The 24,160-nt window shown below is 48.4% G+C and overlaps 1 protein-coding gene across 1 annotated transcript in view; it reads left to right on the forward strand.

The window, feature by feature from the left end:
* Positions 1 to 22,750, forward strand: part of slc8a1b (solute carrier family 8 member 1b) — a 55,138-nt gene extending 32,388 nt beyond the window's left edge. The window contains exons 6-9 of the mRNA XM_047029908.1: positions 2,965 to 3,107; positions 5,641 to 5,740; positions 14,573 to 14,848; positions 17,928 to 22,750. Coding sequence (XP_046885864.1) covers positions 2,965 to 3,107; positions 5,641 to 5,740; positions 14,573 to 14,848; positions 17,928 to 18,304 — 896 coding nt within the window. The 3' untranslated portion in view covers positions 18,305 to 22,750. The remainder of the gene's footprint in view (positions 1 to 2,964; positions 3,108 to 5,640; positions 5,741 to 14,572; positions 14,849 to 17,927) is intronic.
* The last annotated feature ends 1,410 nt before the right edge of the window (positions 22,751 to 24,160 follow it).

Consider the following 24,160-nt stretch of genomic DNA (forward strand, 5'->3'; position numbering starts at 1 on the left):
ACGGTGTGACAGGCAGGGGGGGGGAGGGGGCTGGGCCAGCCCACGGTGTGACAGGCAGGGGGGGGAGGGGGCTGGGCCAGCCCACGGTGTGACAGGCAGGGGGGGGAGGGGGCTGGGCCAGCCCACGGTGTGACAGGCAGGGGGGGGAGGGGGCTGGGCCAGCCCACGGTGTGACAGGCAAGGGGGGGGAGGGGGCTGGGCCAGCCCACGGTGTGACAGGCAGGGGGGGGAGGGGGCTGGGCCAGCCCACGGTGTGACAGGCAAGGGGGGGGGGAGAGGAATGTCAAAGGTGGCCAGGGGATTGAAGAACCTCAGAGAGAGACATGAGTCCGGCTACACAGATAAGACCGTCCCTACTGTATGTTTGAAGTGGTCCCTCCAATAGGCTCCTGTGAGGCTTCTGCTGGAACGCAGTACGATGAGGATGAGAAGGAGGATGGAAAGAGAGAAGGGGGGAGAAAGAGGGAGGTGGAACAAATTATGGGAACAAATGCAGAGAGAGAGAGAGAGAGAGAGAGAGAGAGAGGGGAAAGGGCGAGAAATGGGTAGGTTAAAGAGACAGAGAACAAGATGAGGGGTGCACGAGGTAGATAAAGGGAGAAGCAGTCCAGAGAGAAGAGGGGGAGGGAGGAGTGTGAGGAGAATGTTCCCCAGTTCTGTACTCGCGGCTGCTTCGCTTGTCAGACACGCCGATGATTGAGAGTGACGGCACTATAGAACACACGCCGTTCCGTCCTCCCCCGGAACATTCCGCCGCTGTCAGGTTTATTCAGCTGCTCGTCTCTGTGGAGCGCTGCGGCAAGGCTTAGACGAGGGTTGTGGCCAAGATGGTGTGGGCAGGTGGTGGTGGGAGGGGGGGGGGGGGTGAGCCAACAAGGTTACACACACAGCACTAATTACACCTGGGTCTCCCTGTCTCTCATTGAGTTCATTATGGAGGTTGTTAGACGCAGACCCTCTGGTCTGGTGGAGCTGGCCAGCTAACAAACAAGTTGCCGGAGGAGGTCCAGCACACCACGGCTTCACATCAGGAGAATCACAAATCATTCAGGGACAAGTTCGATTAGTTTTTTCCCCTGAAATCCCAGAGTTAAGGCTACAAGGTTAAGACAGTGCTGTAGCACACACACACAAACCATCACCTCCTAGGATAATATCTCAGTTTGTTCTCTGTAAATGACCATGTTGACTCTTTATATGGTGCTTGTGGTTCCCAAAATAATTCCCTGTACCCCCCCCCCCTAGCCTAGAGCCCTAACCCAGAGTTTCCCTGCTCTGCCGAACAGGAGGTTTGTCAGCAGCTCCAAGCTCCCAGGCAGGAGAGAAACCAAGCTGGTGTCATAACCCACAATGCAGTGCTAACTGGCGGGTGAAATGGTTCCCCGCTGAATTAGATTGCTGTCATGGGCCCCCCACGACTCTTCCTCCGAATTACACACAAACTACAGAGAGAGGGGGGACAGTGAGGGGTGGAGGGAGAGAGAGAGAGAGAGAGGGGCGGGCAGGCAGGCAGGGCAAGAGGGAGAGAGGGAGGGAGGTAGAGAGAAAGTGGAAGAGAGAGGGAGAGATGAGCCCTTCAACCCTGAGGGGTGATGCTGAGAGAGGCAGATGTGCAGTACACTATTAAAAAGGTTTTTGATTTCATTCTGATTGTACAGTATCAGCATACACTACAATAGCCGGTCCACATTTACTGTAGGTGGATGTGGTTGTAACGCTGGACGTGAGATGTCGGTCACAGTCCACCCTCCCTGCAAGAAGATGCTGCCATCACGCCACACGGACAGGATCAAAGGAAACGAGGTCATCTGTTGCGCAATGATACGGTTTATCAGGAGCAGTCACATTGCGTAACCACTGACACCTTGTTCAGCCCATATAGAACTGGGTAAAAAGAGAACGGAATTGTTCAATGTGTGTGTGTCCTGTCCTCTCTCTCTCTTTCTCTCAGCATGTAGTCGAAAACGTCTTTAAACCCACACATTAAAATCCCAAATCCTGAGCTGGCAGAACTTGTCACCTGAGCAGATGAAGTGTTCTCACTGACGCACACGCACGCACGCACACTCCTCAGGGTTGTCAAAGCAACGCTGCACTAATAGCCCAGCCTGCAGAGAGAACACCTGGACCTGGACCCCTAACAACCTGAGACGTTGTCTGAGTGCACCTCCACTCCCGCCCGAGCGGCACACTAACCTGCCCATCATCACACCCTCTAATGATATCAGCACAGTGGAGGAATTGCTTTTTAACCCCCTCATTATATAGAGACACACTGAAGGAGAACCCTACTAACCCAACCCTAATGGTCTCAAACACCGGCCCTTTAAGAGTCAGTACTGGAGAGAGAATAAGGCTGCTTTTATGATCTGGCCCAGGTTTTCATGGAGTGGGTTGGTGTGGAGGCTATGCAGGATTTACACTCCAGCCTTGCGCAGTGTGGTAGTCTGAGGCTCATGTTGACTGGACAGCCGAGAGAGGGAAACCTATGATGGTGGATGAGATGTCAGTCACCTGACAGACAGGGAGAGGGTGAGATGGAGGGAGAGGAGGAGAGAGGACGTCTGCTCCTCTCCTCCTCCAGATTGAACTGTCACTTTGGGAGAAATGGAATTGTTCCCGGGTGACACCTCTCGCTCCATTTCAGCCTTGGTGTCTTAACACACACACACAAAAACACACACACGAAGGAGAAACGGTTATCTGAGGGACTTATGATCGAGTCATCTTCTCACCCCTGGTCAGGAGGACACAATACTGCCATGCCTGTATGACGTGACCTTCATCTCACCTCCCTCCATCTCTCCATCCTTCCTCCCCACCCCCCCCTGCTTGCTCCCCCTCTCATCTCTTCACATTCACACAGGATGGTCATGGTACAGTTGGTTCACTAGCAATTTCTGCCGAATGTGATTGGAAGGCTTCAGCTAACCCTAGGCTTGTGATTGGTTCTCTCCGGCACAGAGGAGGCAGTGAAGGAGGAGGAAGAGGAGGAGCCACTGACCGGCCAGGATGATGAGGAGCGTCGCATCGCTGACATGGGCCGTCCCATGCTGGGAGACCACGTCAAACTAGAAGTCATCATCGAGGAGTCCTACGAGTTTAAGGTGAGTGGTTTTGGTTAGGAGCGTGTGAGTATGCACCATCTGTGCGGTGTGTTTTTCTGATTTCACAGGCAGGCTCAGTTACTTCTCTCCCACACACTTACTCTCACACACACTTCTCTAAGGAAGTCTTGGAGAAATCTGAAGTGTTAAATGAAGCACTCGGTCCTCCCTTTCCCTATCTCTCTCTTACATGGATGTAAGAAGAGAGATGGAGATGAAAGGGTGCGTGTTGCTGTGTGTGTTCTCCTTGCTTTCTTCACCCACACACTCTTCAGCCCAACGTTGATGTTGTTATGATGGTTATTAAGATGTGTGTGTGTGTGTGCACATTAATGCATGCTCTTTGCTCCCTCTCTCTCCTACACACACTCGTCAGACGTACAGAGAGAGTGATGGGCGGGTGCTTCTGGGTGCTTGATAGATCACGTCCTGTGGAAGTGTGTGGGTTGTATGTGTGCGAGTGTGTGTGTGTCAGAGTGTGTGTTTGAGAGGGAGAGGGAGAGTAGCCCTGTAGCTTCCTGGCTGAAGTGGTCATCATCCTGGGCTCTTGGAGGTTGTTATTGTGTCTGAACCAGCACAGCTACTCTGAAGAAGCTTTTTCAAACTTTTAGACAAAAACTTGATGAAGTTGATGCTGTAGGGTTCCCAATGGGGGAAAAACTGATTTTAAAGATAACTTTTATGGCTTTTTTTTAAAGGCAGGGTAGATAATGTTACCAAGCAGTTATGGTCATATTTGCTGAACTAAACGTTACATCCTGATAGCCAATAAATCTAAAGGTTTGACAGACTGTGGGCGACGCAGGGCCGTCATAAACAAGACCAATCATTAAGGTCATAGGGACTTTGAATCCTTTCAAACTCAAGCAGAAGTGTATAAGTTTGCAAAACTTATCTTTTTTAACCTATCTTTTCTTTTAAGCATGAGTTCAGCTTGATTTAAATTGTCAGGTCCAGTTGTCCCAGACCTGTCAATTCAAGGCAGTTTAAATGAAGCATACCTCAAGACGAAAATATCAGACGGTATTAGAGAAGAACAGAGATGGTTTCACCCTTCACCTCTTCTGCTCAGCATCTATCCTCTAGTCTGCTGGACAGGAAATGAGGTCAGGCGATTCTTATCTTCTCCCCACCGAAATCATCCATCTCCCCTTAATCTGAGCACACACCAATCCAGTTTTTACAGTCCAGGGCTCCAGTAAACTTAATTAGCATAGAAGTTTCCTCACAGTAGAATAAAGGAATATCGGATTTTCCCTCCGCTGAACATGGAAGAGGCAGAGGGGGTGGAGGAGATAATGGATTTGGGAAATAGATTTCCATGCAAGGTAATAGATTCTCCTTTCTGAGGGTGGGATGGATACACTGATCTGTGTGGGAGATGTGGAGGAGGCGAATAGAGAAATGAAGGAGGCGGGAATGAAAATGTAGGGTGGTGTAGCGGGGGGGGGGGCTAAGAGAAGAAGGTACTTAAGAAAAGAAGATACCGTGGTGAGGATCGATGTCCTGACCTCAGCGGCCCTGGTCCTGTCCTGAGAAACTGGGAGGGGTGTGGGGGAAACTGGAATGGGGGGGAGGAGATCAAATGCAGGGTTTCTTGTGGATATGTGGAGGCTGGCGTGGTGGAAGAATACCTATCTTCTGGGCTGTGGGGTGTCTGGTCTGCTGGGTGTCTGTTCTGCTGGGTGTCTGGTCTGCTGGGTGTCTGGTCTGCTGGGTGTCTGGTCTGCTGGGTGTCTGGTCTGCTGGGTGTCTGGTCTGCTGGGTGTCTGGTCTGCTGGATGTCTGGTCTGCTGGGTGTCTGGTCTGCTGGGTGTCTGGTCTGCTGGGTGTCTGGTCTGCTGGGTGTCTGGTCTGCTGGGTGTCTGGTCTGCTGGGTGTCTGGTTTGCTGGGTGTCTGGTCTGCTGGGTGTCTGGTCTGCTGGGTGTCTGGTCTGCTGGGTGTCTGGTCTGCTGGGTGTCTGGTCTGCTGGGTGTCTGGTCTGCTAGGTGTCTGGTCTGCTGGGTGTTTGGTCTGCTGGGTGTCTGGTCTGCTGGGTGTCTGGTCTGCTAGGTGTCTGGTCTGCTGGGTGTCTGGTCTGCTGGGTGTCTGGTCTGCTGGGTGTCTGTCTCCCTCCCCTCCATCTCGCATCAGGGTTTAACAGGGTTTAACTGGGGATAAACAAGCCACTCTGTGTGGAGGTTATGTGTTCAACATTCTACTGTGTCTGTACAGTACGGAATGTGTTTTAAACACACTGCAGCATATGTTTGTGTGTGCGTCGATGTGCTTTTGTGCAGCTTCTTCAAGGCAGTAATTACTGAAGTCCTTATAATTTGTTCTTTCATTTTTCTATTTATCATAATCACAGAGTAGCAGACACTATCCACACAAAGCCTTGTTTTCGTGTTTGTTCTCAATACAATAGCTCTTAAAAGGTCTCTATTGTCCATCTGAAACAGCTCCCATAACAGCACTGTGGAAAAGGGGTGAGGATGATGTACCTTTATGAAGCCTGCACTCTAAGCTCCGCGTTTCCTTTCCCCTGTACAGAACACTGTGGACAAACTGATCAAGAAGACCAACCTGGCATTACTGGTGGGAACAAACAGCTGGAGGGACCAGTTCATCGAGGCCATTACTGTCAGCGCTGGTGAGTACAGCCATCGGAACAGTTTGTAACAGGCTGACTTCACTGGGTTAGAACAGGAACTGGCTTAATGGGTTTATAGTCTACTGTTCAGTAAAACGTGGGAGGGTCTGTTGGTGGTGAGAAGGGGGAGACAGAGCATTGGGAGAACAGCTGAGATGAGGAGGGAGAGGAGCTGAGATGAGGAAGAAGAAGATAGAGAAGGTTTGTAAGTCAAAGGATGACATTATGTATGAGGTCCAGAAACAGCCAGACTGAGAGAAAGTGACTGAGCGAGAGAGTAAGAGAGAGAGAAAGAGAAAGAGAAAGAAAGAGAGAGAAAGAGAAAGATGTGTGCTGCAGTGAAGCTGCGTCTCTCTCCTTCCAGTGAGTGTAAGAGCAGACCCCATCTAGTGGTGGAGGTTGCTACTGCAGAAGACTCTGGACTGCCGATGTGCAAGAACAAAGCCTTAGCCCAGCATGTCAGAACAAGCCTTTGTTGCCAGGCGAAGTGTGTGTGTGTGAGTGTGTTAAAGTGTGTCAGGCGATGTAGGTAAGTGTGTGTGCTTCAAAGTAGCCCTCAGGTATACCCACCACAGAGGATTTCATAACAAGTGTTATGAACAGAGCTACTGTATGTGAACGTTAGATTCTATACGAGAAAAATAGGACACTGAATTATGTAGTTGCTCATTCTTTGATCTGACACGTTTATGTTGTTTGAATACACTTTAGATTTCCAATACAGTGTCCTAAAGACGGAAGAGTTTTCCACACTGCAGATCTCTCTTCGTTTGAGCTCCTCATATGCAGCCTTGTAGCTGCATTCCTTGCAGTCCTTGCCGTCACGGTTTAATGGCAGCCTTTATGGCAGCCCTGAGAGACTCATAGCTAGCCAGGGGTGGCCAGCTCAGAGCTGTTGAATTATAGCCACAGACCACAATCATTAGTTAACCCAACGGCTGGTCCACTCATTGGGCAGAGGTAGACAAAGAGGAGACAAACATATCCCCCCCCACCACACACACACACACGTGTAGACACACACACACAGACATATAATATAAAGACAGACACACTAGCACTGGACCTCTGACTCAACGGCCCAGTCACTCACATCTGCCTCAGGGTGTACAGTGGTTCCTTTCCTGAGGCTGTGCCCTGCAGGGTGACACAAACACAAACACACACACACACACGCACATGCACATCCGGAACACACACTCACATGTCACCCCTGGCAGAGAAGCAGCCTGTTTCCTGCAGCGGCTGAGATCCCTCTCAGGGAACTACAGCTGTGTTTAAAATGCACTGGCTTCATGAAATATTGATCCTCTCGCCTCCCTCCCTCCCTCCTCATCCTACTCTTTTTCTCCATCCTTTTTTTCCTTGCCCTGGAGTCCTTCACACCATTTACTGTGCTCCTCTACAAAAGAGAGTGAGCGTAGCAGAGAAAAGGAGAGCGCAGAAAGAGAGAGAGTGCTGCAGAAAGAGGACGAGAGATGTAGTAAGAGAGAGAGAGAGAGCAGAGGGAGAGTGCAGAGAGAGAGTGAGAGCAGAGGGAGTGAGAGTGAGAGAGAGAAGAGGGAGAGATAGAGAGTGAGAGAGAAGAGAGGAGAGAGAGAGAGAGAGAGAGAGAGAGAGAGAGAGAGAGAGAGAGAGAGAGAGAGAGAGACAAAGAGCAGAGGGAGCAGAGGGAGAGAGGGGGGAGAGCTTCCTCTGCATTAGCAGGGTGTTAGTTAAAGTACAAAGAGAAACTGTTTGGTCTGGCGTCTCATCTTATCTCTGACAGGACTGCCTGTTCCCCTCTGTGGCCTCAATGGAGGTGTGTGTGCCGTTTGTGGAGCATGATGGGTTGCTCATCATTGTCGAGCTGATTATAGAGTGTGTGTGTCTGTGTATGACTGTGTGTGTGTGTCAGTGTATGTGCATGCAGTATGTGTGTGTGTTCCTTCTCTCTGGCTCTCAGTGACTGTGCCACCACTGAGCTGATGCTGTGGGAAATGATTAATCTAGTCAGCCTTGAGCAGATGGGGAGAGAGAGAGAAAGAGAGCCGGTGAACTGTGACAACTGTAACTAGCATGTCACAGAGGAAGAAAGAAAGAGAGAGGAGCAAGAAAGAGACAAACACAGCCCAGAGATGAGCAGCATAAAAGAAGGGTGGAAACAGACTCAGCCTGTACTGTACACCCTGGCCTGCTGGCTATCTACACACAGCACAGCAGTTGTCCCGGCTGCTCATAGCTTAGACCACAGGCTAGCGGTAGCGCTAGCTAGCTAGCTGTGTGGCTGACACAAGGCTGCATCTGGTGAGACTGAGCTACAGTTAAATGAGAGTCTTGTCTCATCTGGGATGTGAACCCAGTCACCTTCTGCCCAATCTATCATTTCATAGCTCGCCTCTTTCCTCTACTCCCTTGCTACTTTTGTCTTTCTTTGGTCATTTTCTTCTTCATACGAAATTTAATTTTTCTGAAACGAATTTCAATATCATAAAGGTTAGAACCTCTAATTGGTTTCAAAGTTGAATATGAATGTTTTCCTCCAGGGCCAGGGGGCTGTGATTTGCGCCCAGGTTTGTGTCACCTCCGCTGGGCTTGGAGTTGGCTGCTGCTCCCTCTCCCTGTAGAACCTGGTGGAGAAAGATAGTAAAGGATAATTAACACTTCCTCAATGACCTCTCACTGTTGCCATCAACACAGTTATCCAAAGAGACATGGGAAATAGATCACACGTCTCTCTCTCTCTCTCCCTTCTTTCTTCTCTCTCTCTCTCTCTCTCTCTCTCTCTCTCTCTCTCTCTCTCTCTCTCTCTCTCTCTCTCCCCCCCTCTCTTTCCCTCTCCCGCCCTCCCTCTTCTCCCACCCCGCTCTCTCGCTCTCCCTCTCTCTCTGTCTCTCTCTGAATTTCTCTCTGTCTGTATTTCTCTCTGTCTGTATGCTGACTCTGTGTTTGTGCTTGAATGCATCCTGCAGGCTGCGTTCTGTACCCTCAGTCAAGTCAATTATAAGTTCAGCCATCCTGCCTCTCTACCATGCCCTGTCTCTTCCAGGTGCCCAAGCGCAAACGACAGGAAGAGGCCATTGTCTGGCCTGGTCTGGCCCTGCTTTCTCTCTCCTAGGTCAGACAGCTTCAGTCGGGGCCAGGCCTTTGCAAAGCCAGCCAAACTGGGATAATACAAGCCAAAACTGGGCCAGACTTGGGACCTATGGGTCAGGCCCAGGCCAGACTGGGCTGTCTAGTTGCCTTTAGGTTGGAGTCCTACTGGGGCATCATTAGAGAGATTGTTGTGAGTCCTGGTTGAGTGAGAAGGGGATGTGAATGATTCCGTGCTGCCGTAGCTATCTGACTGCTCCTCTGAAACAGACATCACTACTGGTCTCAGCGGTCTGTCATACGGTCGCTCTCCTATTTCTCCAGCAATGAGGTTTCTAAAGGGAGAGAGATCATTGAAGCCTTGCCTAGCTTCCTCCGTAATAGTTTATATATCTTTCTTTTTATCTGTATCTTATCCCCACGAACACTGGAGCAAAGATAACTCTTTTTGAAATGCATTAAATCCGTGCTTTAGCCCTGAATCTGAAAAAGACCACTTAACCATCCCTTAAAAGCCTCCTGAAATGTCATTCGTTAAGCTGGGTGCAGGGGGCAAGAACGTGTGTTTTTTGAGTGGAGACAAGGCTCTGTGTGTGCGTGTGTAGTGGTGGGGGTGACCATGGTGAATGCAGAATTATCTACAGATATGGTGTGTTGTGGCAGCACTCAGGAGAAAGTTGAAAGAGAAAAAACTGTTCACAGATGCGTTAAGTGTGTTTTTGTGTGCATGGGGGTGTGTGTGACAGAACATTTGAAAAAATTCAACAACAACAAAAAATCCTTCATTTGATACCCCCCCCCCCCCCCCCCCCCCCTCCCGTGTTTACCTTGTGAGAAGACAAGCTTGATTTTGATTGATGATCTACATGATTCACACAGACTTGCTGCAGGCCTCCATTTCCAACACTCCTGCTTAGAAAAAGGTGTGTGTTTGTCGATAAAGGGGATGTGTAAGGGAACATTTTATTGCGTTAGCAGTCGAACAAAGGATGTAGACTGTGTGTATACATCGTATTAGTGCCATCTCTCTCTCCTTCTGTCTATCTCCCTCTCTCTCTCTCTCTCTCTCTCTCTCTCCCTCTCTCTATCTCTCTCTCTCTCTCTCAGAGCGAGTTTTCTGAGGTTGTACCACATGGAGATGAGTCCCTCAGCGCCCGTCTCTGTCCCGCTCTGAAGGCGTAGGACTCCTCCTCCTCCTTGTCCAGCCTGTCTCCCTAGCTCTCACTGGAAGCACTTACATGTAACCATGCTTTCAGGCAGGGGTGAATCTAGGTTCCCCTTTTTGGGGGGGCTAAGCCCCTAGATAAAACCTATACTTTTTTCCTGTGACCCAGCAAAACTAGGGGGGTCTGGGGGCATGTTCCCCCAGAAGACATTTTTTTAAATATCCCTTTAAATTGTGTCCTCCAGTGGGTTTTAGGGAGAGAAATTAACAAATTTAGAATTAAAATATGAAAGAAGAAGAACTAAAATAATGAAATGGGCAAATGAAACCTCCCCCCAAATAGTTCTAGATACGCCCATGCTTTCATGTCTTCAGCAGACCCTCAGGTGATAGGTTGAAATCTGTCAGTCAGAGGCCCGGAAAGATGCATGACAATGAAAAAGAGTTGTCTCCGTTTATTAGACAAGCTGCTCGGATCATGTGACCAGTCCACGACCGAGTGGTCAGATGAGTGAGACACATGCCTCACAAACGTCCTCATATACAATGGATAGACAAGTTCAAATATGGGGTGCACAAAACATTTCCTTACATGGTCAAGCATGGTCCTAAATGGGGTACAGTAGGAAAAAGCAAACAGGTGATAACATCGTAACTCATGGAAGTCCTGTTTATACGGATTTCCTTCTTGCTGTCTCCAGAGCGTTCTGACCAAATGCATTCCAGGTCTATATGTGGACCGTAAGAGGCCCGCTTCATGACCTGTCTCTCGTGCACAAGAACTCTGCGTATCAACAGGTGTGGTCTGTCTCTCTTTCTCTCTTGTGAAAGAATAGTGGAAGGTCTTGATTAGATGGTGTGTGTGGGGGGGGGGGGGGGGGGTCCTCAACTCCTGCACACTCCACTGCACCTTAATTACTTCAAACACTCCACAGCATTTATTATCTGCCACCAAATGCGTGTGTGTAGGTGTGTGTGTTAGAGAGACAGCTAGCTGAAGCTGACAGTAGGTCAGATAGCCAGCCGTCCAGGCAACCAGCCAGCCCTCCAGCCGGCCAGGCTCGTGTTTGGACCGTCAACAGTCAGCCAGTCTGTCAGCCAATCAGATAGCCAGCCAATTAATCAGCCTGCCAGGCAGCCTCATGTCTGTATGCATGTTAAGCTGCTCTCATCTTATAGCCTGTCTGTGTGGCACGACCCAGTGTTAGGAGAGCCTCTGTTAGCCAGGAAGAGTGACAGTCTAGTATCTGTCCTGGGTGGGCTGGGTGGGCTGACCTGGGATCTACCCGGCGGTGGAGGCAGAGGAGGCTGGGAGAGGGTTAGCGTGCAGGTGCCATGAGGCTGCTCTTTACCTTCCCTACCTTTTTACTCTGTTCCTCTCTTATTCTCTGTTTCTCACTTTCTCTCTCTCTCTCTCTATCTCTCTCTCGCTCTCTCTCTCTCTCTCTCTCTCTCTCTCCCTCTCTCTCACTTTCTCTCTCTCCCTCTCTCTCTCTTTCTCTCTCCCTCTCTCTCTCTCTTTCTCTCTCTCTCTCTCTCCCTCTCTTTCTCTTTCTCTCTCTCTCTCCCCTCTCTCTCTCTTTCTCTCTCTCTCTCTCTCTCTCTCTCTCTCTCTCTCTCTCCCTCTCTCTCTCTCTCTCTCTCTCTCCCTCTCTCTCTCTTTCTCTCTCTCTCTTTCTCTCTCTCCCTCTCTCTCTCTTTCTCTCTCTCTCTCTACCTCTCTCTCTCTCATTTTCTCACATTTTCACGCTTTTGTAATTTTTCTGGATGTGATAGAACACATACACACACACACACACACACACTCTAGGGATGGAAAGTGAATTTGCATGTGCTGCGTGTGTGTGCACATCTTCCGACCGCCCTGCTCTGGGTTGCGACCTGGCTATCATCAATTATAGAATGCTCCCTTTCCTCTGCCTTTATGCAAAGTGAATGAGGGTCCTTTTTATATAGCCAGGCTCATTTGGAGCAGGCAGTGGACTAGCCACCCTGAGGGACCCTGTGTTCGAGGCCCCAGCCTGAGCCTGGTAGAGGGGCTGATAACCAGATCTGTAGAAATCTAGCTGTCACTTTGTTTTATAATATCTGGTGCACTTGATTTATCATAACATAGATTTAACATGCAGTTTGCGCAAAATCAATTTCACCTGAAGCAAATTGAAGATATGTGTATTGAATTTCAATCTGGCTTTCCCCCTGCACCAGTCTTGTGATCCCCTGAGAGAGCTGAGCTCCTCATGGATAAACTCCTATCTTCCTCTAACTGGCTCGTTGTCCCCCTCTCCCTCGCTCCCCTACCCAGCCAGCCTATCACAGCAGAGCAGCCAACCTTGTCCCTGGCAGCGTCCTATCAGAGAGCAGCACTCGAGCGTGCTCAGTGGGCACAAACAGATAAGGCTTCCTGATCACCTGTGAGACTGCCAGCTGCAGACAAAACAGAAACACTGTCGGCTGTGCTCACCGCTACCCTTTCCTCTTCAAATACTCCATCTCTTCTCTACGTTCCTCCTCTTCTTTTCTTCTTCACTTCACCTCCCCTTCCGTCTCTCCATAGAGGAGACCCTGAGACAGCAGATACAGCAGCGAAGCCTGTCACAGTAACGTAGCACAGACCCAGCTCTCCACAGTCCCACTGTGTCGGTTCCTCAGATGAAGAGGAGGTGACTTTTCTCGGGGTCTATTCCCGTGTGTGTGCTTGGCAGTCACAAAGTAACCACAGTACCACCATCAGAAACAGGCTGTCTGGGTTCTCTGTGTGTTCTAGTCAGCCACAGTGGGCCTTCCGCTCCTCTGTCTTGGGATCCTTCTCTCACTCTGCCAAGTCACACGTCTCCTGTTTTTGTCTCTAAGGCTTAGAGAGAAGCAATAAGTATGGAAACGTTTCAAATGAGCCAGTGTAAAATGGTAATGTTAGGAGCTGATAGGAATATTAATGCTAGGCTAATGTTCTGGCAGATAAATGTGCGTTTTCAAGCCTGTGTGTGTGTGTCTGTGTGTGTGTGTGTGTGCGCGTGTGTGTGATTGCATGAGTGAATAAGTGACAGGTGAGAGATAATGTATGATAATCTGGAGTGTTAATGATATTCATGCTGTCATTAGCCTGTTAGCGCTCAGACTAAAGAGAGGGGTTGTTTATCTGCTCCAGATTAGCACCAAATGCTAAGGAAAGGAAATTGATTATGTATCCACCTGAGCTGTCTCCTCTGGCTCCGGCAAATCTTTCCGGATGTAAGCAGACGCACTCCCACTGCGCCTCACTCTCACACACAAATACACACCGACACACATCTACATTCCAAGCATGTCCACTGCATACACCACTTGCATGGGTTAGCCCTGGTGTATCGTACCCCAGACTCCAGCCTCTGGCCCGGCACTGCGTGGACCAGACCAAGGGTCAGAGGTGTGCATGACCCTTACAGAGGCCTCCAGCCGGGAGTCTTGAGAGAGACGGAGGGAGCTTTGGCAGGAAGGAAGGGGAACGAAAAGAGCAGGGCAAAAGGCTAAGCACAAAGACTGAACAACGGATGAAATCGTTTTTATAGAATTCAGCGCCAGTGTGTCATCAACATACTGGTGCTGGAGTGACTGGAGTGATGGCAGGGCATGCTGGGATTGAAGAGATATCCGAATCAGGTCCTAAATTATTTATTACGATGCGTCTCTCATTAGGCCTACACTGTGTCATCTTTCCTTATAGAAGCTTCTGGAACAAGCTAGCAACTGACAGGCTGACTGGATTGTTTGCGTGCGTAACAGGAACGCAGAGATGGATTTGGCAGTGTGTGTGTGCTTGCATGTGTGGGTCCTTGTCTGTTTCAAAAATGAGAGCACTTTGAATATCTTTGTGCTGGCCTTTTCTATATCCTGTTGCTGAGAATTTGCCTTGTTAAAAATGGGAGTGAAAATTGTGTTTGGCATTTAGAAGATAAATGGCATTGTGTGTCCTGCCAGCTCTTTCACACACCACTGGTACCATATTCAAATTGCTCTACTTTGTCACTTCAGATTGACTTCAGAGGGTTAGGCCCAGTTCCCGTGTATCATAAGCTTTTACACTTGAGGTTAAATACAGCACAAGTGTACTTCAGAATAACGTGTTGGTTGCTTGGCTCGTGTGCATTTTACAAAGACACACAGGTGTTCATTGCACACATGTATCTATTCAAGAAACACACACACATGCACACACTGAAGATTAGCAGTGTGTGTGTGTGTGTGGATTAGCGGGCTGGCTGTAGTCCAAGCCTGAGGCGATGATTAAACTCCAATGAGCTGAGATACGAGGAGCAGTCAAGCAGCCACGACAGCCAGGTCACATCGCTAACTCCCTGCTGACAAGAGACATCCCAGTTGTACCCTGCTGAGATGCAGGACATCAACCTGTTTGGTTCCAGCTATATTTCTGCCTCATTACCAGGATGGATTGATATTTTTACGATTCAATTCTTGGAACTTTGGAAGCCGAAGGCTGTTTTTACGCGGCTAGTTGGTTAGGAGAGACCGCTTAAATCTCTCTTTTAAACGCCTCGTAACTCTGTCTTTCTCTCTGTCTCTCTCTCTGTCTCTCTCTCTCTCTGTCTCTCTCTCAGGTGAGGATGACGACGACGACGAGTGCGGTGAGGAGAAGCTGCCATCCTGTTTTGACTACGTCATGCACTTCCTCACCGTCTTCTGGAAGGTTCTGTTCGCCTTCGTCCCCCCCACCGACTACTGGAATGGCTGGGCGTGCTTCGTGGTGTCCATCTGCATGATCGGCCTGCTCACCGCCTTTATAGGGGACCTGGCCTCTCACTTCGGCTGCACCGTGGGGCTCAAGGACTCGGTCACCGCCGTGGTGTTTGTGGCCCTGGGGACCTCCGTGCCCGGTAAGGACGTGCACCAACACTCACCAGGGCTGGGATGGGGGTCAGATGTGGTCCAGTGCCATAAAGTGAGGCATTTTTATTGATTTATTATTATTATTGTTCAATGAATAAAGCGTGTTTCAAAGATTAGAATTCCTGTAGACCGCATTCCAGTAAACTTCAGGCAAAAATGCAAAGCGCTTTGAGTACCGTTAAGGTAGAGCACAGACCACACACTCTCCATTCTGAGCTGGCATGACTAATGGTGAGCAGCAAAGTGTGCATCTATAGGGGCGGATGTAAGTTGAAGAGGCTTGTGTGTGTGTTACTTCTACCAGAGTAGACACCAGTGTGCATCATCCTGTGTGAAAGGAACAGGCGTGTGCAGTGGCCTACTCCAAACCTTTTACCTCTTCTCCTGTCTCCTGCCTTTCAGCACAAACACACACATACATACACCACTCACATACAGACACTCACATGGGCACACTCACACACACACACACACCACCGCGTCACTAAACCACCCATGTTCATTAGCATGGAGTCATTTTTCACAAGGCTCAGGTGTGCTCTTGTCATCCTAGTTAGCGTTCCTGGGTATGAGTATGATGTAGTACGCTGATAATGCACACGCACACGCACACACACACACACACACACACACACACATACAGTATATCACCCCTGAGAAGCTGCATTCAGGAGAACAGGATTTGTTAGGACTTACCATCCACGTCCCGCTCCACTGCAGCCCCAGACAATAAAACACACAGGACCTGAGAGAGGAACCAGCAGGTAGAGAAACCTGGTTTGTCTTGGTTAGTCAGCCGATGGGAACATTTCACATTGTTTCTGCTCAGGGCTGAAGACAGCGTGAAACTCCATGGAGCTGTGACACAGAACAGGGTAGCCCTGCCCCTGGAGGTTGTGGAAAAATAACACCTCATATTTATATATAAACCCCTGAATCTAGCTTTTATGCTGCCTCCAGAGGTATGTCAATGATGAGGTGTTTGCTTATACTGCACAGGTAAAGCCCAGGTCCACCGCGGGCCCCCGCGTTCGCTCGCCTCGACCTGCACATGTTCATAAAGAAGGTTGCATAGGTTAACTCCCAGAGAGCCCCTCTTGCGAGAAAATGTTCCGTGAAGTGACATCTAAAAATAGTTCAAGTTGTTTTTACTTCCCCTTGTTTAGCCAATTAGCACCTCCTCCAACTCTTGAGTCAATGTTTACATCCACTCAACATGGTGTGTGTGTGTACATGCGTGTGTGTGTGTGTACTGTATTAGACGCAGTCTACGAGGAGGTGTGAGGAAGCAGTAGCGTCAGTGTTTCATCTCACCATGTTCTGCTCAGCAGTGGAGCGGAGCCATGCTTTTCCACACCAACCTCTGTTCTAACACCTGTCGAACACATGCCACCGCTCAGCACTCTTGTCCAGCCTCCATTGTTCTTCCTCCGTGCTCTGTGCCAGGGTTCTGTTGTTCCGCTGGAGGGACATTTCCAGTTTCTGCAGGGCAGTGTGAGTTCAGTGAGGTGTATTGTTCCGCAGTACAAAGCCAGAGAAACAGATACTGTCACCGTACCAGTGAAGAACGAACAAAGGCAAGAAGGAGCGAGAGGGAGCATTAAGAAGGCATGGTTTTCTGTTTGGTTTTGGACACCTGACTGTCACCATTCCACTGGGGGTTATGTGGCTGTATTCCATGGCTGTGTTACATGACAGTGTTGCATAAATACATGGCTGTAACAGGAAGTGAGTCAGGGGAGCAGGAGGACTGGGGGACCTGGGGGGCCTAGGGCACTCAGCCCTCTGAGCAAAGGCTGATCCATCCCCCTGTTACATGTGATAAGGAACACAAAGAGACTCCTGTCACTGTGTCTGCCTGTAGGGGAGGGGTGTGTGTGTGTCCATGTGTGTGTGTTTATTCGGATAGGTCTTTGTCAGTCTTTTCAGACCGCAGTTCTCACATTCTCACCAGTCACTGCTCACTCTATTAAGGTCCGGCCCTTGGTACCCTGCTCCTTGACAGCCCTGGTCCATGTCCGAGTCAGTGTGGTTGAAAGAAATCCCAGAGAATGGTGCCACCTGGGACTAATCTGCTGCCCTTTCCAGCTGGCTGTTGCTGGCGCCAGGCAGACTCCTCCGAGGCAAACTGGCCACCCTTCCTTCTCTCCCTCTCTGTTCCAGCTCGCTTGGCTTCCCGCCTGTTTCTCTCCAACTGTTTTACCCCTGCTACTCCATCTTCATCTCTCCCTCCACTCCTCCTTTCTTGTCTCCTCTTCTCCTCTCTTCGGTTCCCCTGGCTGCCTGGCAGCAGCTGAAAGACAGTGCTCTCTCTCTGTAGCCAGGAGGAGAGGTGGGGAGAGATGTTGTGGGGTTTACAAAGGATAAAAGAAGGGTGAGAGAGAGACTGAAAAGAACAAGTGCCGGCCACTGAAAGAACATCTAACACATTAGGCTACTCGCCCTGACTTACTGCTGAGGCGCTGAGCTGTGGGCTGCTGCCACGGTAACTGAGACCGAGAACACCACTTCAGAGAATTAGTGTTGAACCAACTGAGATGCTCACAGTGTTGGTTGTTGACTGGTTTTGGCCAGTGCTGGCAAGACAGAGCTGGAAATAAATGATGGAGGACTCTTTTTAAAAGTACTGCTGTACTTTTAGAAAACTATTAACCTGTAGAGCTATACTTACAGGCTAACAGACAGAGAATCCTTTTCAGGTCAATTATAGTATCACCCTGAAGAATGTCCAAAACTATTTCCAGACTGTTCTGTGTTCAGTAGAAAATGGCACATTGTGCAACACTGACTATATAATCGGTTGTTTAGCTACAATCTAGCTGGACAATCAAGTATTTATACTATGCGGGGTTTAAAACATCTTTGAATTAATCTCTGGTTTTGAATTTGTTTTCACCACCCCATCCCCCCTCCTTTCCTATACCCCTTTTCTCCCATTATTTCTCCTTCTCTTTCCATCTTATCTCTCTTCTGACCCTTTCTCACCTCTCTCTACCCCCCCTTCCCCCCTCTCTCCCCCACGTGTCACCCTCTCTCTGCTGCCCCCATCCCTCCATCTTTCCCCAGACACCTTTGCCAGCAAGGTGGCAGCCATCCAGGACCAGTACGCAGACGCCTCCATCGGCAATGTGACGGGCAGCAACGCGGTCAACGTGTTCCTGGGCATTGGCGTGGCCTGGTCCATCGCTGCCATCTACCACCAGAGCCAGGGCAGGGAGTTCAAGGTGGATCCCGGCAGCCTGGCCTTCTCCGTCACCCTCTTCACCATCTTCGCCTTCATCTGCGTGGGCACGCTCATGTACCGGCGCCGGCCGGAGATCGGGGGCGAGCTGGGGGGGCCGCGAACTGCCAAGGTCCTGACCACGATGCTGTTCTTCAGCCTGTGGCTCTTGTACATTCTCTTCTCCTCCCTGGAGGCTTACTGCCACGTCCAGGGGTTCTAAACGAACGAACGCACACCCACCCCCCACACACTGGATGGAGAGAAGGGAGGGAGGAGGAGAGTGGCGCAGGAGAGCCCAGGTGCAGCTTCGAGGAGTGGGGAAGAGAATGCAGAGATGGAAGGTGGAGGACTTGTGGCTAAACTATTTCTTGTCTTTCATGTTGCCCTGCCCCCTAATCCAACCCATTCTGCCCTCCCCCAGTTAATATGGATATTTCTTCCCCCACCCCCTTGTAGTCTTAAAATAATAGAACTGGTTTAACAGAGAAGATGAGCACCCCACGCCCCCCCTCTCCCCCCTCCTCCACCCCCCCCCCCGGGGGCCGGGACAGAGACCCTTCCCCTCAGACGTCCGCTCAACCCTAGCTCTTGTATGTGTCCTCCTGTCCCACAGGGGGGGCTGTTTGGCATGTCTCTTAACTACAGCAACCCCCTTCAGAAACAGCATTGCCCGTTCAGCCGAGACTGAAGCTCGTTTCCAATTGAAAAACAAAACATAATCGTTCTTGAGTGAAACCCCAATTATTATGAACCTCCCCCAAACCGCCATCTTTATTAATATGTATATGCATGAACTGAACACCCAATCGGAAAAGAGGAGACGCAGATGACGGTGATGATTCAGGGAGAAAAGCCTTTTGTCTCTCTGTTTGTGTGTGTATGTGTGTGTGTGTTTGTGTGTGTGTGTGAGAGAAAGTGCCTGGGTTCCCATTCTCTTCCTTTCACCTCCAGAAATGACACTCTTTTACCATCATGCATGGATATGCTTTCGCTAACCCCCACTCACACCTATCCAACACCTTTCCATGCATGATTGGGAGTACACGAGTGCACACGAGTGAAGGGTAGACAGTTGGAACGCAGTAAAGGTCACGACCTTGTGTGACCTTGGATCGAACAGCCAATAGGAAAGCTACTGGCACTTTGTTGTTTGACCTTGTTGTAGGACCGATGCTGAGGACTGAAATCAAGAAGGTTAACTGTGTTTTTACCTTTAATATCTTTGTTTTTGACAACAAAAGGCTAGTATAAAGTAAATAGCGTTTTTTGAAATACCTGAGCTTGTTAGCCAGATAAGTATCACCACCATACTTGAATAATGGTTGCATCCTAACACAGACATAAGCAGTTCCTTACAGTTGACTGATTGGCTACCTGTTTCCTAGCAGCCTCTCTCATTGGTCCCCCCCCCCCCCTCCCCCCGTGTGTCTAAGAAACTCCCAGACTGCTCAGTGTATCAGTTTCACCCCTAAAGGGCTTTGCAATGAACTCTTTATCCCCTAACCTCTAACCATGGTGATCGTTTTTCTATCCAACATGCCCCATTTCCAGCCCCCACACTAATTCCTCAGCCTCTCATTGAGGCTACTTCTTTCCTGCTCGTCCTCATTTGAAACATTTTGGGATTTCAGGTCCTAAATATGGTCTTCACCCGGGAGGCATCAAGCATAGTGGTGGTTAGATATGTAGATTTAGAGGGGTTTCTACACTTCACTGGCCCTGTAGGGATATTTTACTGAGGGTCAAAGTTCAAATCCTCTGGCCGTATATATCCTGAGGTGAAGGATAGTTCTGTTTTAACGATGCAACCTTGATAATCTACCAATCTGCCAATCATGAGACCACAGAAAGGTTTACATTTCAAGACTGTTACTACTAGTCAAGATCAGCTAAATCAGAGATGCCTGTGCATTTGGGTGTGACTGCGAGTGTGTGTGCGTGTGTGTGTGTGTGCGCATGAGGGCGTGTGTGTGTCTGAGCATGTGAGTGTGTTTGGGGAAAAGACAGACGGTCTGAATAATTCAGACGGGCTTGGTTCAATTTTTAACAAGATTGGTACTGTATGCTGAATGACCCAGAATTTCCTGCTGATTTTGTTTTATACATTATACTTGATGTGTAACTTAATGTAATGAAGTAAATGTTTAACCTAGAGGTAGTTGTACTGGTTTAGGTCAATTTGAACATGACAAAATGTTTAGTTCTCTTGTCATTTACACTACAAACCCCCCACAAGGTTTTCGATCAAGCTTCTGGGTGGTTGTACCAGGGGTTGTAGGGTTTAACGATAATGATTTATATGGAACTCATAATACCGTTTACCCCTTCTTTTGCGAAAGGGAACCATTTCTAAGGGAAACTCCAGGTTGCCTCAGACAAAGATGTGGGTTTTCTAACCTTGCGATGTTTCGTAATGACAACCAAAAACAAGGTTTGTCCGTGGGCCAGAGATTTTGTTTCAGTCCAGAGCGTAACCTTTCTAAAGCAGTTTGTATCGGGCGCGCACCACGCCTGGAGCTGGAGCGCAGGGCTTAGGGTTCACCCTGGGCTGTCTTCACCTGAGACCTGCTCACAAACCAATGACAAGGGTCACACCAAGCCCCAGGGCCTTGCCTTAGCGTACTGGAGGAAGTCCAACCACTCGTGGATGCACAAGTACGCAAGGTGTTAGTCTTAGGGTTTGGTTTAGGATTGGAAAACGTCAATTTTATGGTGGGTTGAATGGGGTTTGTAGTAGAGGTAGATGAAGAAAATGAATATTTCCCAAAATCTAGAAAGAGTAGCTTTATATCTTCTAGTTCTTTCTGGGGCAGGACTGGGGTTTCCAAGTGAAGGAGAAACATGGCACTGGTTCCCATGTTTTGTTTGAAAACGACAGTTGTTGGGAGTGTGCTGACAACGACCCAGCCCAACACTTGCTCCGACTGCACTCGGACCGGAAAAGAAACGTTACCATGACGTCTACAATAAAATAAAATAAAAACAGAGTGAACTGACGACCTAAAAAAAAAAAAAAAAAAAAAAACGAGGAGAAGAGGGAGAACGTTAACAGCTTAATATAAAAACTCAAATCATGTGAAGTACAGCCATACATTGTGTCCTGGTGCAGAGAAGCTATGGGACTTTGCCCTGCCCAGCATGTGTATCTATGGTGTGTGTGTTCGTCTGCACCTTCTAACCTGTGCAGCAGCCGTTCTCTCTCTGTGACCTCCCCCCTCTCCCTCGCCCCTCTCCCTCGCCCCTCTCCCTCGCCCCTCTCCCTCGCCCTTCTCCCCACAACCGCCATCCTGCCCCCCCTTTCCTCCCCTTCCCATAAACTCCCTGTTCCTCCCCTATGCCATGTCCATATTTGGGAATGTTGATGTGCTACTTGTTCACTGTGTGCATGGATGATGATGACATGTCTGTATATAGTTAGCAGTATCCCATTCGTTAATGTCGACGGAGGTTTGAATGTTGTATAGATTTGGACTTTTTTATTTTTATTTGTTTAACCTAAGTAGGACCTACATTTGTTTTAGGTTTGTGTCATTTGAATGACATCCTTTTGGTAACTTGCACATGATTCCATTTTATGAAGAAAAGGCAATATCTGATGTTGTTGAATGCAGCAGAGAGCTTAAAGAGTTACGTATCTTATAAACATGGGAGAGTTGCATGGGTAATTGTACAGACAACACTGCTTGCTTCTATTGACCTGGTTGTGTTATTTGACAGGTGTAAGAGAAATATGTACATCAAAGGCTATTTTGTCATTGAAGAGATCATATGTATATACTGTACATTGTTAACAGTGAGAGGTCGTACCCTCCACGCTATCTTAGAGAATTCTACATATTTATTTAAAAGAGAAACCTCACTACACTCAAGAATGACAAATATTGCCTTTTTGGAGAAGTCTAGTTTCTAGTTTTGCTTGGAGCTTGTTCTTCTATATAGCTTCTCTCTCTGTCCTCTCTGTGCTGTGTGATGTTCAGACTCTGCTATCTGCCCCGTGGTTCTCCTTCACTTGGGGTGGGGTGTCTATCGTGTCCAACATGCTGCATCTCACTCTCCCTGGATCAGATGCCTCAGTCTTGTCTGTGTGGGTGTCTGTCTCTCTGTCTATCTTTCTGCTTGTCTGTCTGTCTGTCTGCCTCTGTCAGTGGATAGTATGCCATATTACCAGTCTGTCTGTATGACTTTCTTTCTGTCTGTCTGCCTGCAGTAGAGGCTCATCACATCTGTTGTCGGACTCCACCCCCGACCCCGCGTCCCCGCAGCGTAGAGGGAGGGCTTCTTTCTTTCAGGGTTCGAATATCAATACATTTCTTTCTCATGTAGTCTTTCTCTTTTCTTAGACTCTCTCTCTCTCTCTCTCGTTTTTCCAATTTTCTCTACTTGTCCACCATTTCCCTCTCTCTCCACGGCCCTCCTCCCTCTCTACTCTGTTTAGACTCTTTCACAGGGTTTAGTTTGCTATTTGTTTTGTCTTTTGTTGGGTTTATTGATTTTGTTCAATTAATGATGATGATTTTTGTTTTTCTTATTTTGTTGATGTCCTCTGTGTTTTAATTTTCTTTGTGTTGCACACAGACTAATAAGAAGGAAGTACACTAACTGTGATTGCGCTACATGGTACTCTTCTGACACAGAAAATAAAGTTTGGGATACCCTGTTTCAAAGAGCCCTGAGTAAACTTGTTTTATGGGGATGGATGAAATCTAACAATACCAGTGGAAACAGCTTGCTTCAGAATTTAGGAATGGGACCAAGTCACCATGTTGAATCAAACAAGACAACCTGATCATGTTCCAGATAAACTCCACCTTAAGGGGATGACACAGCGTGGTGTCAGTGCAGTGTTGTTCCTCACTCCCAGTCATGGTGCTCCCACTACACTGTCCATCTCAGTGCTTGTATTCAAACAGTCATGCTGCTCCCACTACACTGTCCATCTCAGTGCTTGTATTCAAACAGTCATGGTGCTCCCACTACACTGTCCATCTCAGTGCTTGTATTCAAACAGTCATGGTGCTCCCACTACACTGTCCATCTCAGTGCTTGTATTCAAACAGTCATGGTGCTCCCACTGCACTGTCCATCTCAGTGCTTGTATTCAAACTTGTAAAGTGGTGGGAACGTTTTGGCAGTTACCCTAGGATTCAGCTCTGTTGTTGTTTAAGTGTGTGTGTGTCTGTCTGTGTGTGTGCGTCAGGGTTAGTGTTCAGCAGCCAGATAATGTGTTTATTGGGTCATAAAGGGCTTCTCAACAGCGGCGCTGTTCAGCCACCTGACTGTGAAATTAGTTGTCACACTTCACCTCCCTCTGCCATACTGCTAATTACTGCAGTAAAACAAACATAATCTCTCCCTCTCTCGTACTCTTGTAGATGTTATTTAGCCTCTGAAGTCAAAAGCTATGTTAGAAAATGCACTCACTTACTAATGACATCTCTTTTTATTTGATTCAGTTAGAAACTGGAGCAAATATCCTGAAACAACGTGAGCAGGTTAAATACCCAGGCCAAATGTGTTCAGAATTGTTGCAATACTTTTTCTAAAGCAATTTGTTTTTTTTATGTGTCGTAGATCCATCTTTCACTGCCAGTTTGATAGATTTTCACTCCCTCCTCTCAGTTGCAGTTTCTATTTACTGGCTTGTTTACTATTCACAGGTAGTTGTGGAGTTCATTTGTGCTCCAAGCTCTCTTACGGCCGTGTTGTTGTTCAGCTGTCACTTTTGATTTCCAGTCAGGCACATAGAGGACGGCCGTCTTCTGTCAGCAGGAAGCGCAGGGTCCTGCTAGACATCTCCAGATGAACGACAGGTGTTGAATAGAAAGACAGTCCCTGTCAGACATATAAAACAGGCTGTTAATCATTTTTGTTGAACCCGCTTTATTTGAAAACGTACAAAAATGGGACAGTCTGTCTCTGAGGACCAGTTTTTTTTTATATATTTTTTTTTTTATTACTTTTGTCTTGTAATTTCTTCAGAACTTTTAACTTGAGGTTACAGGGTTTACTATGTCTAGCCCAGCTAGGCTCAACTCCAGGATGTAATCAGTTATTTGCTCACATCTCAGCCTCGTCT

The sequence above is a fragment of the Hypomesus transpacificus genome, chromosome 11 (genome assembly GCF_021917145.1).
Source record: "Hypomesus transpacificus isolate Combined female chromosome 11, fHypTra1, whole genome shotgun sequence".
Classification (NCBI taxonomy): Eukaryota; Metazoa; Chordata; class Actinopteri; order Osmeriformes; family Osmeridae; genus Hypomesus; species Hypomesus transpacificus.